Raw genomic sequence first — 18,128 nt, forward strand, 5'->3', positions numbered from 1 at the left:
AAACACCCATATGCATACATAAAGTGTTACATGTACTTTGAAAACAAACAAAAAGCAATCCCTTTACAGGAGATTATAGCAGGTATAACTTTAACCACACGTTTCTATAATATAGCTCATATTCTCTGCCTGTGTGAGTGTCAGACACGTTCATGCTAGGCCATTTTTGCATTAACACTGTGCTTCAGAAACAGCATGTCTTCATCATACCACTTTACTGAGTTCTACACAGGATGAACTAAATAGGCACGAGCCTACAAAAAAAAACATCCCACCAAAAAACCACAACTAAACAGTAGCCAGTCACAGCCACCGAACTGCTGTCATACCTGGTGAGAAGGACAGCCACGTCGTGGTGTGTAGGGTTGACATCACTCTTGGGATTGACACTCTTCTGCCACTTGCAGAAGCTGGCAAGTGTCTTATCAGCATGGTGCACTATCTTCAAGCCTTGCTAATGGGCAACAAAGGAAAATATTATTGTAAAGACCACACTGCATTGCAATAATGTGTCAGGGATATTGGCCCTGAAGCTGGGCAATCTCTGAAATGCAGTTGATTATGCTTTTGCCTAAAGCTAGAACCAGCATTAGGAGTAACGATATGTATTTATCTAACATACTGAATATTAAGTTAAAATGTTGGCATTTTTGTAATTGGTGCAGCTAAAGGAAAAATGAAATGCAGAAATGTACACAATTTTTGGTCAGTGAGATTAACAAGATCCAACACTGAACTGAAACTTTCAAACAAACATTTTATATTCTCTTGAAAGCAAGTTTTCCTCTATAGAGAAAATAAAGACTAATTAGAATGGGACTTCATTCTCAAGTTTGTCACTCAATGTTATGTGAACGATGTCATGACCAAAGAACATTTATGCTTTTAAGGGTGTATTCCTTTCACAATATTTTTCAATTCCAAAAAGAAACAATGCAGTCATAGATACACTCTTCATCTTATTATTATCTAGTATGCGTGCAAGTTACTGGAATTTCTTCTGAAACAGAAAGTATGCAAAATAAATTCATTCAAAAACTTATTTTCTCATTGCTCGTCTCAGACATTAATTGTATCTTGTCTCAGTTTACTCTATTTAAGTCAAATAAATGTTCTACAAAGCTTCTAAATAACATTGTTACCAAAAAGTAATGTCTGGGTAACTTAAAATCAGAATTTGAAAGATATCCAGTACTGCTGCTTCCAACATTGCCATGCTCAACTGCTTATCAAAACAGCCACAGAAATTTAGCAAGTAAACTTAATTGGAGGTCACCATGGACTTCAAGTCCTAATTGTCCTGTTAAGATGAGAGCTACAGTTCTTGGCCAGCATACTCATATACTGAGGACTATAAGGATAGACTCTCATCTAATAATTATTTCAGAAGACCTAGCCTGGCCCCATGGCTTGGTTCAATGTCTTCTCTAGCATTGGGGTCATAAATCACAAGCCACTGGGAAAACCCCCTTAATGTGTTACTGCAGTCAGAGCAAGCTATATCATGCACAGTGTTTTAAAAATAACTATAAAACGATGACAATCAGCATGTATTTAAGCATGTAGCAACAAAGTAATGAATGAGAGACACTGGAAACTACAAATATATAGCTAAATTACAGCAATTAGCATCTAATTTAGTCTTTTTTTTTTCGGAAAACTATCTAAAAAGTTACATCTGTGTTTGAGCTTCACAATAACAGATTTACTTCTTCAGAGACCTGCAAATAGTCTAGCATTATACTTTTTAATACATTTCAGGTAATGCTACATAATTAGATTCTGAGTGATGACGCACACATTAATTTCTGTTTCTCATCTAGTTTTCCTTGGTATCCCATGTTCTTTTGACACTGGTAAGATTCCACTTCCCTATTCCTAATTTGCTTGTTTTAATTACATTTTCCTCAGTGATATTATGCAGAAATACCTGAAGTCAGTAGCTAGGTATTTTGCTACCTAGGGCAGCACTTATTCTAAAAACAGACATGCCAAAGATTATTAGAAGAGTAAAAGAAACACATTATTTTAAGCAAATAAACCCTCCTCTTCATAATTGTGGCTCAACGCATTGTACTCCCAAGCTTTATAAGTGACATTCTAAGACAATAAAAACCTTACCTCCTCCTCCTCAAAGAGGATGAGCCGGACCAGCACAATGTGAATGGCATTGCCAATGCTTGGATCGTGGAACAACCCTGTGACCTGTGCCAGAGCCATGAGGTATGAGATTAACTGATTCCTCTATAGAAGAACAGGACTTTAGAGAGAAAATATGACATTTACTTCAAGCACACTGTTCTTGGGGTGGGGGTGTTGTTTTATTTTTAAAATCCTCAAAGCGCTTCACTGAAAGTTTACTCAAATGCAACAAATGTTAGAACTAGTGCAAAGGGCAGCTCTGCCAAATGAGTGATGATACAGGATTTGGCAAAAGTTACTAAGCTAAAGAGCAAAAGCACACTCAAGATTATTTATGTCCACTTCCCTTTCAAGAACTGCAGAGTTCTTAAAAACCACTAGCAGAAAAGAGTGCAACATGTAGAGTGATGCAGCACTGATGGAGATGTCCACTCAGAGTGCAAAAAAAACAGCATACCAAATTATCTGGTTTTGATTTGATAGGTATCAGCTTCTGCCACAACAAAGCCAAAATTAGTCAGTACTAAGCAAAGAGAAATCAGCTAAATGATAGATACTTGTGTTTACACAGCACAGAAGAGGATTACAAGAAAAAAAAGAAAAAGATAATGAATCCATTTTTAAAAATCCACATAAAAAAGAGCGAGAATAAAACTCAGCAAAAGTTTGACCCCTATAAAATGTCCAAAATATCATCATAATGTTGAATTAGGCAGCAGGAAAGGGAATTAGAGCAGCAGGTAGTCATAATCTATCTGTATGTGAGCTATGCCATGTATCACCAGAAACATGCATGGACTAAATGGATTGTGTTTGGGTCAGAACTGTTTTGGAGAAGACCATTAAAAAGAAATTACCAAAATGAAGTGGAAATTGTGTTTATAAAGGTCTGATTTTGATATGGGTGTTTTTCAAGGTATTAGACTGAAAACTGAATCATTGTGAGTAACCCTAACACCCCAGGTACAGACTGCAGAGAAAATGTGAAGACTTGTTTGCTCCTGAATCTGATCATGGAAAGGTTTTATTCCATATATTTTCCCTGTGTGGACAAACCCTCACGTGCTCAAATCAGCTTTGTGTCTATTTAATCAGGCTAACTGCCTTAGTAGCCAGAGTGCTGGGGGCACAGTCAGGAACACACTGGATAAACATAAGGGACAGATTGGTTACCATGGCTAGAATTACACTGTGATTAACTTCACACATATTACACATGTACCATGATAACGACATAAAAGACATCCTCAATAGACTCTCCAAGGTCAGTATCTACTATGATACAGGTAATAACAGAAGACGTATTTGTAGGCAGTCTCATGAAACTCTATTGCTTTTTCCCAGATTACATTTTGAAACTTGCCACACAGCCAAACTTCTAAAGTAAATCTTTTCTTTTTTTCTCCAACATGGACTTCATATTATAGGCAGGATACTTATTGGGAAAAACAGCTGTATTTGTTTTAGCCGGGACAGAGTTAACTTTCTTCGTAAAAGCTCATATGGTGCTGTTTGGATTCTTGACTAAATCAGTAACACACTGATATTTTAGCCCTTGCTAAGTTACTACAATTTTCAGTGGGCTCCTGTGTGCCTTTCTCATCCACAAACATGGGAACAAATCCATATACTTAAAACTGTAGAATTTCTCTCTGCTGCTGTAGCTACCAACCTGAAATTACCAATGAGCAACAGGTTCCAGGGGAAAAGGAATTTCAGCGGAAAGAAAATTAGTGCTAGCATTTGTAGCTATGAAAGTTCTCTCACTTAAAATCCAGAGAAAAATTATGCCTATGCAAAATATAAGGTAAAAAATGCTTTAAAAAACAGTTTCAATTAATACAAATGAATGACATTACATTTCTTTCAGAGAACAATGTTACAGACTTCTTTCAAGGTAATCAATAAATAATCAAGTTAAAATTTCCTTCATTCACCTATCTACAAAAGGGAAATATTGTACATACCATATTCATTATAGTGAGGATATAGGATTCCACATGGTGACTTCCATGATATTCAACCATCTTACTGTCTGCAACCACAAGTGTCTCCACCCATCGCTCCTTGCTGACAGAGCGTCGAGAAACCTTTCTGACAGCCATGTGATTCTGTTGCCACCTCTCCCTCCGATGCTGCTGCTGTTCGAAAAAGCTGAGGGTATCTGGAAAAGTAAGAAGCAATGCTGACTTGAAAAATATTTTCAAGCTTGATCTGAAGTGTATGGCTGTTAACGCTTGCAGACAGAACAGTGGTATCGCAGAATCACAGAATGATATAGGTTGGAAGGGACTTCTTGTTACCATTTGAAGAGAGACTAACTCCTAAGTGACACTGGGCTGCTGAGGGCCCTGTCCAGTAAAGTTCTGAATTTCCCCCCCAGGTGGATTAAACACACATCCAAAAGTTACCCCTACTTCAACGTCAGGGATTAAGGCGCAAGACAGAGCCAAGCTAAAAAAAAAATTATTTGAGAATGTCATCTCTCTTCTGAGGTTGGGCTCCAAGCTCTCTAATGACACCAGTTCATAGCTTAAGACAAGGCCATCTGCTTTCTCCACAGACAGCTCTGACTCTCAGCAGGATGGCACATTAAGCCCAAGTGCTTTGGCACAGCCATGAGCTATTTGCTCTGTGCATGGAAAATATTCCTGAAGAGTGGGAATGCTTCACCAGTAGGTGTCATCTAAATACCAGCCAGGCAGGCCTTAGGAAGCAGCTGCTGTCATCTTGTCTGAGGGACAGGCAAGACGTGCTTAGCGCTCCCACTGTATTTGGGGAACTGTGTATCTAAATCCTTTTGGGAAGGCATTTTTCTTCTGTTGCTAGCAACCTCGCACTGCGCTCAGTGGGGCTAATTCACTCCTTGTTGCTTTGAACACCCGCTGACTGTGTTACCAGGGAAATACCCTTAGGCCTGAAAAAGAAGTGAGAGGTGCCCGTTTGACAGCAATTGGTGGCATTTTTCCAACCCAGAAGCCAGAGAAACACTTCTACAGAGCTGGGATTCCCTTAGTCCTAGGAAGGATCAAGAGCACTTCTTGCTATTACCAATACTGCAATAGTCCTTTTGCATTTCATTCATGGAAAAGGATATCCTTATTCCAAATGGGGAAAATTCACAGGACAGAATGACAGCTCCTGCCTCAAAGTGCTTACAGCCTGTCCAGTATAAGCCCCACTACTGCGTGGCAGGGGACAGTGACCCAGCAATACCTCCATCTGCCAGCACTACTAAGTCTTGAGGGACAGTTACCCAGACTACTCTTCCCTTGAAGAATGGATGACCTGACAGGTCATGACATTTCTCATCTTGTGTTCACGCCCACAGAAGATCTGTTATGCCTTTGTCAGGAGCGGACTGTTTGCCTTTTAGAAGACCTAAGTTCAGCCAGAATGTATCACAGTGTCTTGTGTGTCTACAAAATGTGGCAGCATTGCACTATTAATGATGCGTTTAATGCATCTTCCAGTGGAAAAAAGTAATCAATACCTTGGGTTATTGTATATGTGCAACAGAAGATGGATGGGTTTTTAGAAATGAGTTCTCCAAGGTCGGTCAGTAGATAAAGAAATGTTGGTACTGGTAACATATTAGGTATAAAATACATCATATTCATAATCAAAACTACACCAGCAACATTACACATTCAGAACTGAGCTGCAATGCACAGCAGCTCCATCAGTCGTCACACACCATGACCAGTTAGCACTGCATTGCAGAATCAGGTTCTGCTAGCTCATGCACATACCACCGAGATGCACATAAACCTACAAACCTACCCCATGTTCATCCTGCTAAATGGACACCTGTACCTCCCTGGACTACTATTTAAAGTATACTATACAAAGCTGAATTGATGTACTAAGCATGTCATGTATTCGATATTGCAGATTTAGAAGATAATAAATAAGCAAATAAATTAATAGATAAATAAATAAAATTAGATGTAAGTTGATTATTTTTTTTGCATGAATTGCAATTTGCATTTTAAAATATGCTGAAAATACAACTTGTGAACCATAAGATTTTGACCTGCTTGGCAAGGCAAGGCAAACAGCATAAAAAATAATTGAATGTAAGAAAAGTTTGAATAAATGTAAATAAGTTCCAATAAACATATAAGCTTCTAATTTATACTATCTGTACACAGTCACAATAAAAAGCCCAAGAATAACAATTTCCTTTGTGCTTACCAACCCAAATCACTTGTCAGTATTATCTTGTGCACCCACACAAGCAAGCTCTGCCCTGTAGATATGTCTAATAGGAAAAAAAGTTAGTCAATAAAGTTGCCTTCCCATCAAGCCAAGGGACTCAAAGGAAGGCACACATTTTTGTATCTTAATCTTGAAAAATGAGTTGCATGGAAAAATAGCTTCTTGTCTATATGGAAGAATATAATTTGCGAGTAAAGACAAAGAAAAGAAAGCAGGTGGTTCATTTAGCTTTGTTAGTTTGGGGTTTGGTAGGTTTCGTTTAAAGAGAAGGGAAACGGACTATCACCACAATAACCTCTACACTAATCCCAGTGTTCCAGGCTGCAACATCCCTCCTGCTGATTCCCTCAATCTTTGTTCGGTTGCTTCAACAGTCACCTCTATCAGAGGCTATTTATAAGGTGCATTTATTAGTCTGTCATGTACTTTTGCATGGTTTTCAGCACTCTTCTTTCTATGAAGCACAGTTCTCAGTATCCACATTTTACGGGCTGTGCTGAGAAAAGCCTTCCCCATAACTTTCTGAACAGAAGTTCTGTTTGGACTGTTTGGTTAAGTGATTTGTTTATGGCCAAATAAAACACCATGCCAGCTATCAGGCTTGGTATTCTCATCTAGCAAATACACATTTTTATTGTCCGGACATGTGATAGCATCAAATGCAAAAACATTTAAAGCCACACAAACTGCAATAGCAAACAGCCCCCAGGGAAAAGCCTGGAGTCTTGGTTCAGCATGAGGATATGTACCACAGGAAAATCTCAGAAGAGATTCGAGTTGTGAAAATTAATGCCAGGTAGCAAGAGGATTCTGCAGACAAAACTCTCTCCTCCAGTGCAGGGACCTAACCTGGAAGGGTGACATCTAAGGACTGCATCCCTCCTGTGTCAAGTCTCCTGGCAGCTTTTTCGGTTAGATGAAGCAGAGAGGGAGAACCTCTTGGAGCTACACTAACATACAGGCAGCTATGAAATATTTTTCTACTCGTGCTTTTATGTCTCTCCAAACGATGATTGTCTCTGTTCAGCTTTTCCTTCTGAAGTAAAATAATCTCACCTTGTTTTTATCTTAAATTAGCAAAGCACTGCACGTAATTTCACATTTGCTGAAAAATCCCAGGCACCCTATTGTCCAGGAATCTAAATCTTGACCAGGAGCCCATCAGTTCAAGAACAGTCAAGAAGTGAGGGAGTATTTGAGACCTAGTAAACAGACAGACTCAGTGCTGTCTGAGAAATGCCTGCCTCCCCATACTCTTCCACCATAACTGCTAAGCAAAGCACACTCCACAAGTAGCAGAGGAGAGAAAGAGAAAGGGAATACTTGAATCCCGAGGGTTTTCCATGTATTTTTGAGAAAGATATAACACAGGGAGGGACAGTGCCAGAGTCCTTAGAAACAGAACTGAACTCCAGGATAGTCTGAGTAAATAAAAAGAAAGTTGTAAGAGATTCAGCTAACAAACTCCATGAAATTCAAGAAGCAATACTCAGAAATTTCTCTGTGGGAGATAATTTTCCAGATGTGATGCTTTTATTAGAAAACCTGAATCAGCCAAATGAGTCATATATTATGTTTCATAAGCCATATCTGATATGCAGCCATATCACTGCATAACCAGGAAAAACAGTGTAGATGACAACATTTAGTCAACTTCTAGTTAGAAATGGCTGATGAATTTCAGGTTGGTTTTTAAAATCAAAATCCAAATTGTTTTTAGTGAAAACTAAAAACGTCCCCCTGAAACTATCTTTACAAATCCTACCTGACTAATGCAACAACATATAGGAACCTTAACTCTCAGCTACAAGGAAAAATCTTAAGTTAACTGTAGGTCTCAACCACATATGAAAAACCAGTATGATACAAACTTCTCCAGTTAAAGCTGCATCACTTCTGTATAAGATAGAGAAGTTATAGTCTTTCTTAGCAATTCAATTTCAGGTGACAACAGAACTATATCATCATTTGCCAATCCCTATTAAGAAAGATCTTTTTAACCTTTCAGATGCAGTGTCAACAGTCTCAGTATAAAAAAACCCACTTAAGTTCCTCTTCACTTTCAACAATTTATCCACTTAAAATGTTGCTTGATTAGGGTTTTTTCTGAATTTCTGCCTTTTTTCCCCCAAAATGCCCTTAAGGAACAAAATATGACTCATCTCACTCAAAGGCATTATGTGATATTTCCACATCAAAGGCCTTTTCTCCACCTTTGTTTCCTGCAGGTGTTGCTCAAGGAAGAGTGCAACATACCATGCAACTCAAGGGGACCTCAAAGTGCTAACCGTGCAGAGCCATCTTTCAACACCTTTGGAGATACACAGAGCTTTGAAGAAGCAAGGTGAAAATGTCTGGAAATTCTCAGAAGAGGAGAATGCAGCCTGCAACTGAAGGCTGTCAGACAAAAGATAGTAGTACTGATTTATGTCTACACTTCCTATCCCCATGTACTTTCTCTTTGTGCAAGAGCTTTCATTTTTACCACTCCATATTATTCACAGTCAAAATGCCACATCTCCAGATATGAGGTATGAAGGATGCTAGGGATGCCAGACTGATAACTTCCACACTGTTCAGAACTCGCTACATTATGATTTTTCCTATAACTTTCACTTTATCTTTGTTCTAAGATGCGCCTTTAGCTCAAGTATTAACAAAGAGACTAAAGTTTTGGGGTGAGTTCTTCAAGAGGTCAATAAACTCTGCTGAAACAGGGGAAATGAATAAACATGAAATCATCATTAGTAACATTAACCTAGCCCTAAAAAGTATACACAAGTACAACCATAGAATAAATAAAGGAAAGGCTGAAGAGTGACTCAGAGAATAAGAAAAGGACAGTAAGGCAGAGGAAATCAACACAGTTTTCTGAAAAGTTATTATTAACCCATCAGCTTTGGGCTAGATTTAATAAAGGACTTGGGATTTCCCAGGACAGTGCTCTAGCCACTACACTGGGTAAAGAAGGTAGGACCTTCTTCTCTCACTCATGAAGGAGGACAGCAACTCTAATAGTTGATTTACTGCAATAACTTATTTATAAAGCTCCAATACAGCAAGTGAATCCCTCCCCCTATTCTAACTAACTCTGCTGAAATAAACAAAGCAGCTAACTAGAAAAGCTCAGTGAAACCAAACAGACTATGAACTTTGCACGCATAGTATCCTCTTACACAGACAACCGAGGCTACAGATACACATAGCAAAACTAAGCAGGGATGCTGACACTGTAAGAGTAAAGGCTCACAAGCTACATGAAAAAACTGTTGTAAAACAAGGAATAAAGGATGTGAATTTAAAACAGAATAGGTAATCAAACCAGCTCCTTTTCTAAGCATTTCAGAAACAGCATAAGCTAAATCACACAAACACTTTCTGAGTGTGAAGCAGTGTTCACACAGGAAACTACTACAGCTATTTAATCACGTACTTTCCCATGTTGACAATCCCCAAGTCCCAACAAAAACAAGCACAGAGAAAGCAAGCTTACAACTTTGCAGGCTTTGTTTAACTTTAACATTCCTGCTGTCAAAAACATGAAGTATCAAACAGTGAAGTCACACCACTCTAATGCAGAATGAAGCTAAAATTGGACCTGCGTTGACTGATGCACTTAATTAGATACTGCTGCTGAGTGTGTTTGCCGCTCATTACTACTTACGCTGGAAGGATGGAATGATAAATGTTCTGGGCCACTGGCATCAGGAGGTACATAGAGAACAACGACGTGGGAAACAGCTATGCCTGGAGCTGCCTATGTTCTGCAACCATGATTTTCCTTCTGCCTGAATGTTCCGATTATTTTTTCCCAGGGATTAAACCCAAGTCAATAAGGGACAATAATATTTTTTTTTAAACTGGTACAGGCTGCCCAGGGAAGTGCTTGAGTCACCAGCTCTGGAGGTATTTGAAAGACAAGTAGGCACTTGGGGACATGGTTTACTGGTGGACTTGGCAGTGTTAGCTTACTAGTTGGACTCAATGATTTTAAGGGTCTTTTCCTTCCTAAATGCTTCTATGATTCTATTCCCTAAGCTTGCACATGCAGGCAAGTTTGTGCAGGCACTACAGAATTCAGCAGTGAAAGAAAGCACCGAAATTCCGGAAGGATATATATTTTGTGGAGCTTCTTGGATATATGGACAGGAAGATAGTTATGAACTACAGGACACAGAAATCGATGGTACAAGTCTTTGGAATACCCATTAGTTCTTGGGAGTTACCAAAGTCATTTCCACTCATTGCTGGCTTCCCCAATGCTGAGCTTCTAGAGTGAAGAATGCAAGAATGCAGGACAGAGAGTACCACCGCAAGGAAAAGTGCCAGAAAAAGCCAAAATGATGCCTGAAGAGGCATCAAAGGTCAGGAAAGGACCATTAAGGGTTGGAATTACAAGGATTTGGGCAGTGTGAGGGGTTTAGATGGAAGGTTTGCTCTTTGCATGTGCTTGAAACAAGAACACAATGTGGTTTTCAAGCTGTGCAGATTGCAACCAGCCACTACAGGGACTAGAGAGGTAGCCAAAAGAGACCTCCACCTCCTGGACTTTAATAAGGGACTGAGACTGAGGACAGCCATTCATCTTGGGCAAAAGCCATTAAGGCATCTTATGTATCCACAGTTAGACATTTACATTCATAATACTAACTGAATCTAAACATGGTGAACATGAGCAGTCATCTCTTCAAGAAAGAATGCCTGTGAATAATCACATTTGCTTCAGTCGTTCTAAGGAAACTGGTGCATTTCCCTGTGCAAACATTTTACTTCAGAAATGTTGTGTAGCTCCTTTCATCAGACAACAAATTCTGCATGGTACAGGTACCTATTAAAGTCCTAAAATGAAGAAACATTTTGTTCTGTTCCCCAACAGAAACATAAGCTGAAGTACATCAAAGAAGGCAGGTATGTCAGCACAATTACAGAATCACAGAATCTTCATGGTTGGAGAGGACCTCTGAGATCACCGAGTCCAACCATACAGACACAAAAGACCCCCACAATCCTGGCCACTAGGGCATGCCAGTAGAGCATCCCCTCAAGTGCCACATTCTCTCTCCTGGTCCATAAGACATGCTTCCTTCCATATGGATCCGTCTTCCAGCCAGGCTATAAGTTTCCTGTGGTTTGACAAGGGATGAACAGCTGCAGAGCAGAAGAGGAGGGTTTGGGATTCCCCTTGAGGCTTCTCTTCTGACTTGCAGTCTTGCTCAGCTCTCCACAAACATCTCAAGATTTCCCTGCACCTCCCCGGAGAGGACACCCGGAGAGGACAGACTGCTGCTCTGTACACTCAAGATGCCCATATTGGCCTTTTCACCCTTGCAACCATTGAGGAAGGACTCCCTCCACACAGATACCCTTCACAAAATCGTCCCTGTACTATCACCATCACCACAAAGCCAATATGCCCAGCACTATTTTGCCTGTTTATGCTCCCCCATGCAGAAGCAGGAATGTCGGGTGGGTTTAAAAGCTTCCTCTAGGTCTCCAAGAGCCAACCACCAAAACACAGAAACTCCTCTCTGGCACATCATTTCTCTTAATTAAATACAGCAAAACCAGCCAGTTGTGCCTTTCTGTGCTCGCAAATGATCAGCACAGAACCAGCTGGGACCAGCTGCTCCTGCCTCCTCTTGTAGAGGGGTAGGAAGTCAAGAGGCAAACACACAGACAGGCAGCACAGAGCAGCCGCGAGATGCCACCACTCCTGTGTTTACTCAGCCTGTTGGGTGGTCCCAAAACAGGATGCAGCTTCCCTGTGGGCTGCGACCCTGCTCCAGCTCAGAGTTTCACCCTCACAAAGAAAATTCCAAGTTAACAAGAACAGAATCTCAGCCGTTCGACTTGCAACTGCCTGTGAAAAGTGTGGTTACTGAACTGAAGCTATTTCATGTCTCCCACCTCCGTCCTCCTACCCAGCCTGATCTCTTTGGTGCTCCTCTTGCCTTAACTGCACCTCCCAAAACAACAAATAGCTGCTCTGAGGCAATCTCTTGCAGTTAACCAGGGAGTTTCACGTTCTCTGCATAGAGCTTGCTGTCCTGAGGATGGCTCACAGGCTAGAGCAGGCTCTGTAAAGAAACAGAGATTTAACAATGTTGCATGATAATTGACTGTCACTAGCTTCCAAATAACATTGTATGTTAAAAACACTGAGCAAATTTGCTCTTCATTATCTCCATTGGCTTCTGGAACTACTAAAAATAGTAACTTTACAGAGCTTTTTCCGCTTGGGCAATCATACCAGTACACTACTTTATAGATAATAAGCTCACTGTTTTCTACACATAGCACCTTAAAATGCATTAATTTCACCTCTCTTTATAATTCTAGTACTTGCTTAATTCGCTCCCAGGCAAAAAGTGAATAAAAACTGATGGTGTTTGTGTGATAAGAGATTGGGAAAATGGGTTAAATTTAGCAGTGGCATCCATATAGCTCATTTTTGTTATTTAACTAGTCTTAACTATTAAAGTTGGCCCCTTTAAGTTACAAACTGTCTGAAGTCTTCTGTAGCAGTGTTTCTTCACCACTGATGAGTCAGGAAGCATTTACAAGACAGTTCGAAAAATTAACATTTCTACACATATGACCAAGCCAACAAAATAAGAGCCCAACTGCTCATTCAAAATTTAGCCAATTTTTAGCTGGACATAAATGAAAACCATACAAAATACTCACTGTTTTCTCATCCAAATCAACTGAGCCTGCAACTTAAAAAAAAGGCTCAGAAATGCTACACTTTATAACAGTTGTTAGTAATGTCTCGTACTTTTGACTTGCTATAAGTTAGCATGGAGAGTATTCATGAAAATACTATTACGGCATTAATTTCTGGCATTATTACAACATGTAACTGGTTGTCTCTACAGCTGTAGATTCAAGTGACTAAGAAAGCGGTATTCTGACATAAGAACACCGTCCAGGGCTGCAAGAAGGTTGTCAATCTGCTATTTCTATTACCAAAAAATGTAGAGTCAGGTCAACGGAAACTATTCACAAATTAATGCTGATACCTTAAAACTAATTCACGCAGAGAAATGTCGTAAAAAGTCAAATGACCAATCCCCTGATCATACCTCAGCAGCCTCAAGCACAAATCACTCCTGAAAACTCACTTGCACACTTCCATATAGAGAAGCAATCCTGATATAGTCCTATTTGACTTTTGTATTTTGGAGTAAGAAGGAATTCCACTACTCTAAGTGGCTTATTTGTACTTGACCCTCAGCTATAAAAAATTGACACCTTTGGCTTTCTGTGAATGGCATCCTTAAAATTCTAAGCCATCCTTGCCAGCAGAGCTCAGCAGCCTTGCTGTCCCAAGAGAGATTCTCTGCCAGGGCACAGAAAAAACACCACTAACTTGGATCCTCTCTAGGTGATGTGTTTCTTGTGTACCATGGATATCTAATGACACTCCTGAAGCTTTGTGGAGTAAAACGCCGCTCCAGCTTCTCAAGTCTGCTCCTTCTCACCAAAGAAATACAAGAACTTCACCTATCAGGCTTTGCTACTCCTGTAAGTTAAATATAGTCAGGGAAAAAACACACTCAGGCACTGGAACTTGTTTGCCCACTGTATTAAAGTGGATGGTTCCCAGCATAGCCTCAGCAAGGGCCAATGAGCTCTCAGTCCTAGCTCCTGAGCATGGCACAGGAGTGGATGCAGGCCAGAAATCCATCTCAGGAGTCAGATCTGTTCAGGAGGCTGAGAAAATGTAATGTATGCACACAGACTGTTCTGTGCTACTTGGCAGCAATGCCAAAGAATACCAGCATATTTTATTTATTAGCACAAACGTGGTCTCGTTGCGTAGACATAGTGTTTGCCACGAGTACCTACAGTGTTACAGTACAAGAGTAAATGCCAGCTCAGCACTGACTTTACAGATAAAAAGTATACTATTAAAACAGAGTATATAGTGTTTGGAATACCACTAACATCTTTTAAACAAATTTTTTCAAGCAAAGTTATTAAAGAGGATGTCTGTTTATGTTCATCATATAAACTGCCTGCCTTTGCGGCTATTCCACACGTTTACAATGTCAGGTTTTTGCTGACACATTCTGGCATTGGATTAATATTTTCAGGGTATTTTTATCATTCAGTTACCCAATTATGTTCACGTTTCTAAGAAATAATAATTTCTATTTCAGCTTTCAAAATGTACAGCTTAAACTGCACAAGATGTCCACAGAGAGGTTACTGGATACCCATACGTGTGGGAATTGGGGAACTTAGTTGAAACCACCTCAGCTGGCATCCTCTTACTCTTTGGCATTGCCACCACAAAAACCTTGGGTAGATTTCAAGAACACAGATTCACCTACTTTAACTTTTCCAGATGTGGAAATAAGTCAAGAATTCAGCTAAAAATATCTTTTCAAGACTGGATGTAAGAGAGTTCTCCAGCTGTAACATGACAGTCCAATTATAAAGCACCTGTCTCAAGACTGTCATACTGGAGGCATGCTGCAGATACAGAGGCCAAGTTTGCATGAATGCACCATCCACCAGTAAATGAACAGCCCTTGCACAGCAGTTTGTTATACATGAAAAATAACCCTTACATTTCACCCATAATTCCAGAAACTTGAATTGTTTAAAAAAAAATCTCAGTTTTCAATGCTCAAGAGACAATGCAAGAAATGTAAAGTACCCTAACTAAATTAATGTATAATGCCTGTAAAAGAATAGGTCTTTGAATAGGTCTTTGAAGTGGTAGTCAAACTATGCTTTTTAATTAGTTTGGTTTAAAGTCAGATTACTAAGGGAAAGAAAAAGACAGTCTGGAATTAATCTTGAAACAAAACACTATTCTTTCAAGGTTTGATAGGATCTCTTTAAGGAATGCTGCATATGCTATAACCTTCTTATCTCTGGGCTTATACAACAGAGTTTATTTGGCCTTTCTCTGGACCAGCTGTTGTTTTTTCCCATTCCATTTCTCCACTGTACTTAAAACACACCAATCCCACTAGCACGCTCAGAGTTAAAAACACATGCTAGCACTTCGAGGGGCCTGCTTGTCCTCGGCCGAGGCCAAATATCTTGTATTTCAGATGACGTTACTGACCAACACAGCCTTCAAAGCCTCAGCCCCAACCCTGCTGCGCTTCTGCAGCAAATATCAGCAGTGCTAGAGCAGCTCTCACAGGTGAGAACTCACCCTGAGCCAGGGCCTGAGAAGGGCTTGGCTAGATCAAAATGAATTATGCTAATACAACATCTTGGAAATCTCAGACACAGACTGCTTTTAATGTTTCCTATTCTTATAAGCAGGTCCTGATAACCACATGCTCCAGCTTCATGACATTTTGAAAGATGACTGTGGAGGTTCTCTTGCTCCATTTCAGCACACAAGATTTCATTTTGCCTGATTAAGCCCTGAAGAAGCGCTCATGCACAGACACCTTCCGCTGAAACAGCAGAGCAGGGACAGACCATCATTCAGCTACTCCATCCTGCTGAAGGCATCTGTAAACTGCTAGAAGGAGCAAGGGGAGAAACATCACCAGTGACACCGAGACACCTCAGGGGAGGGAGACGACAGCATCTTTGCACATCGGAGGTAAGGACTCCTGTCACCAGGCACCTCGAGCAGTTCTGTTAGGATAACACCATCTTGGGGTGACTGGTGCCATTCTCAGCTCTTCATGAGTAACCCCTGCATGGGCTAAAGGACGCTTCCAGTTTTAGCCAGAGTCATTTTCCTTGTGTGTCCAGTTTCCTATCAGAGGTGTTAGAACCTGTTGGATGTCACGAAACCATTAATTTGCTTCCATTTTTGTCACACATAGGGTGAAGGTTCACCAGTAACACAAGCTGTAACTAACTAGACTCTCTGTGGTTTGCTGCCCACAAAAAACCACACCAGAATCCTTCACAGACAGGAGCTATTGGGGCTCCTGCACTAAAATGGCAAAAAGTTTGGAAAGTGTTTGCTTAGAACTGGGTTTGAGCTTTAGTATTTGCACTTCTGTGGAAAGAGAATCAAGCAAAGTCCTGTCAACAGACTCAGCCTCTGTTATTTTCTAAATGACAATTTCAGTTTTCATCTCAGAAAGTCCCTGGCTTCTCTTATCTCCAAGTAGCCTTGAAATTATAAAAGTATGTAAGCACATGGGACCAGAAAGAGAGAAAAATGCATGCAGATGTATTTACCTGAAAGAAACATCCAGTTCACACTCATCATAAACCAGGATGATTAATTATAGCTTAAGGAGACAAAAATATCCCAAAAATGGATAATGATGGGTAAAGCTAGGTTATATTCATCACCTGGGGAAGGAGGTGTTCAGTAACCCACTCCCCAATGTTAAGGCTATCTCTGCTTGGACAACTTACAGCTGCCTGCCAATGTTACTGGTTCGGACTTTGCAGGAAACTCCTTTCTTTTCCTGCCCTTCTTTGCCGTTACCTCCCCGGCAGATGCAATTTCTGCAATTTCATCCATCTCATCACCTTTGATCTCCTCTGAGGAAGACCTGACCAACAGAAGTGCCTCACGATGGACAACGGACGCAACTGGGACAGTGAAAAGAAAACAGCATAAAGCACAGAGTGGTTCAGTGAGTATTTTTGCCTGGAGAATGTCAGGCAAATAATACAGAAAATGTCAGGAATGATCCCTTGTTAAAACTGCAGCACCTGAAAGAAGACTTTCATCCAAATCCAAACCTCCACAGAGCTGCGAGGAATCCAGACTGGAGGCACAACTGAAAACAGTGCAGATCAGGGGGGAAGAAACTTGATTCAGCTTGTTTTAGAGCTCAGGTAGAGAAGAAACTTTGCTGCTAATTCTGCCTTTAGCAAAGTAGAAGACTCAGACTGAGGCTGTGTTTCAACTGTGTTTAAAAAGTATTTAAAATACAAAAATCTATCTCTCTGCAGCTTCAACTCAAACACTGTTTTGCAGATGAGCAAAATATTAGACAAGACCATTTTTAAAATAAGTACAAACCAGAGACAGCACAGAATAATTTAACAGTCTAATTTATGTGCACAAAGACTCCACCATTAGTTGTTTAAGGAGGACAGGAATACATAGCTTTTTCAGCTAAGACACCTAACAACATGTTGTTTGCTGAAGTAAGTTTAACTCAAATATTTGCAAGGGAAGAAAAGCAGAAAGTGTAGAAGAGATCATGTCAAAACAAATATAATGAATATTCTTTTTTTATGCTCTTTCATTTAGAAACCTGGACATGCAACATATGGTTCCACAAAGTCTTCAAACAAGTGCAGTATTTAAGGGCATCAACTAAACGCATTAGCCTACCTCTTAGCATAGCAATCTTCTAGACACTTTTTTTTTTTTTTTGCATAAAAGTGGATGCCTAATTCTGTTGTACAATTCCTCTTTCAATAAAATAAAAAAAGTATGTGTAATTCTGTATGATCTTTAAATGAGCAGTGTCCCTTCAGTCTATTATTTTCATACAGTTTTTTCAGGACTATTCAGAAATAGCACAGAGGAAAGAGGTATTATTTGCAAAGATAGCCTAAAAAAGGTAATCTTTCCAAAAGCACCATAAAACTGAGGAATGAGGAACAAACCTCACCCTACTAGAAGCCTTTCACAGCAAATCAAACCCAGCTAGCAAGTCCAGTAGCTCACTAAATCTGTGTTGATGCAGATCTTTGTTTTCAGTGACCGAACGTAAAAACAATTGAGACAGGAAGACCTGCGTCAGAAATGCAGATTTCTGGACAAGTGTCCAGAAATCCTGGACTCCAAAAGATGCCCTTTGCAG

General features: G+C 40.0%; 1 protein-coding gene across 2 annotated transcripts in view; it reads right to left on the reverse strand.

The window, feature by feature from the left end:
• Positions 1-18,128, reverse strand: part of ADAMTS12 (ADAM metallopeptidase with thrombospondin type 1 motif 12) — a 178,868-nt gene that overhangs the window by 85,585 nt on the left and 75,155 nt on the right. The window contains exons 4-6 of one of the 2 annotated variants that reach the window (XM_014953998.1): positions 4,110-4,306; positions 2,122-2,205; positions 330-454 (exon numbers count right to left, since the gene is read on the reverse strand). In XM_014953998.1, coding sequence (XP_014809484.1) covers positions 330-454; positions 2,122-2,205; positions 4,110-4,306 — 406 coding nt within the window. Of the gene's footprint in view, positions 1-329; positions 455-2,121; positions 2,261-4,109; positions 4,307-18,128 lie in introns of those variants that run through there. The other variant, XM_014953999.1, reaches the window with a different exon arrangement.

This window comes from Calidris pugnax, unplaced genomic scaffold, assembly GCF_001431845.1.
Source record: "Calidris pugnax isolate Ruff unplaced genomic scaffold, ASM143184v1 scaffold178, whole genome shotgun sequence".
Classification (NCBI taxonomy): Eukaryota; Metazoa; Chordata; class Aves; order Charadriiformes; family Scolopacidae; genus Calidris; species Calidris pugnax.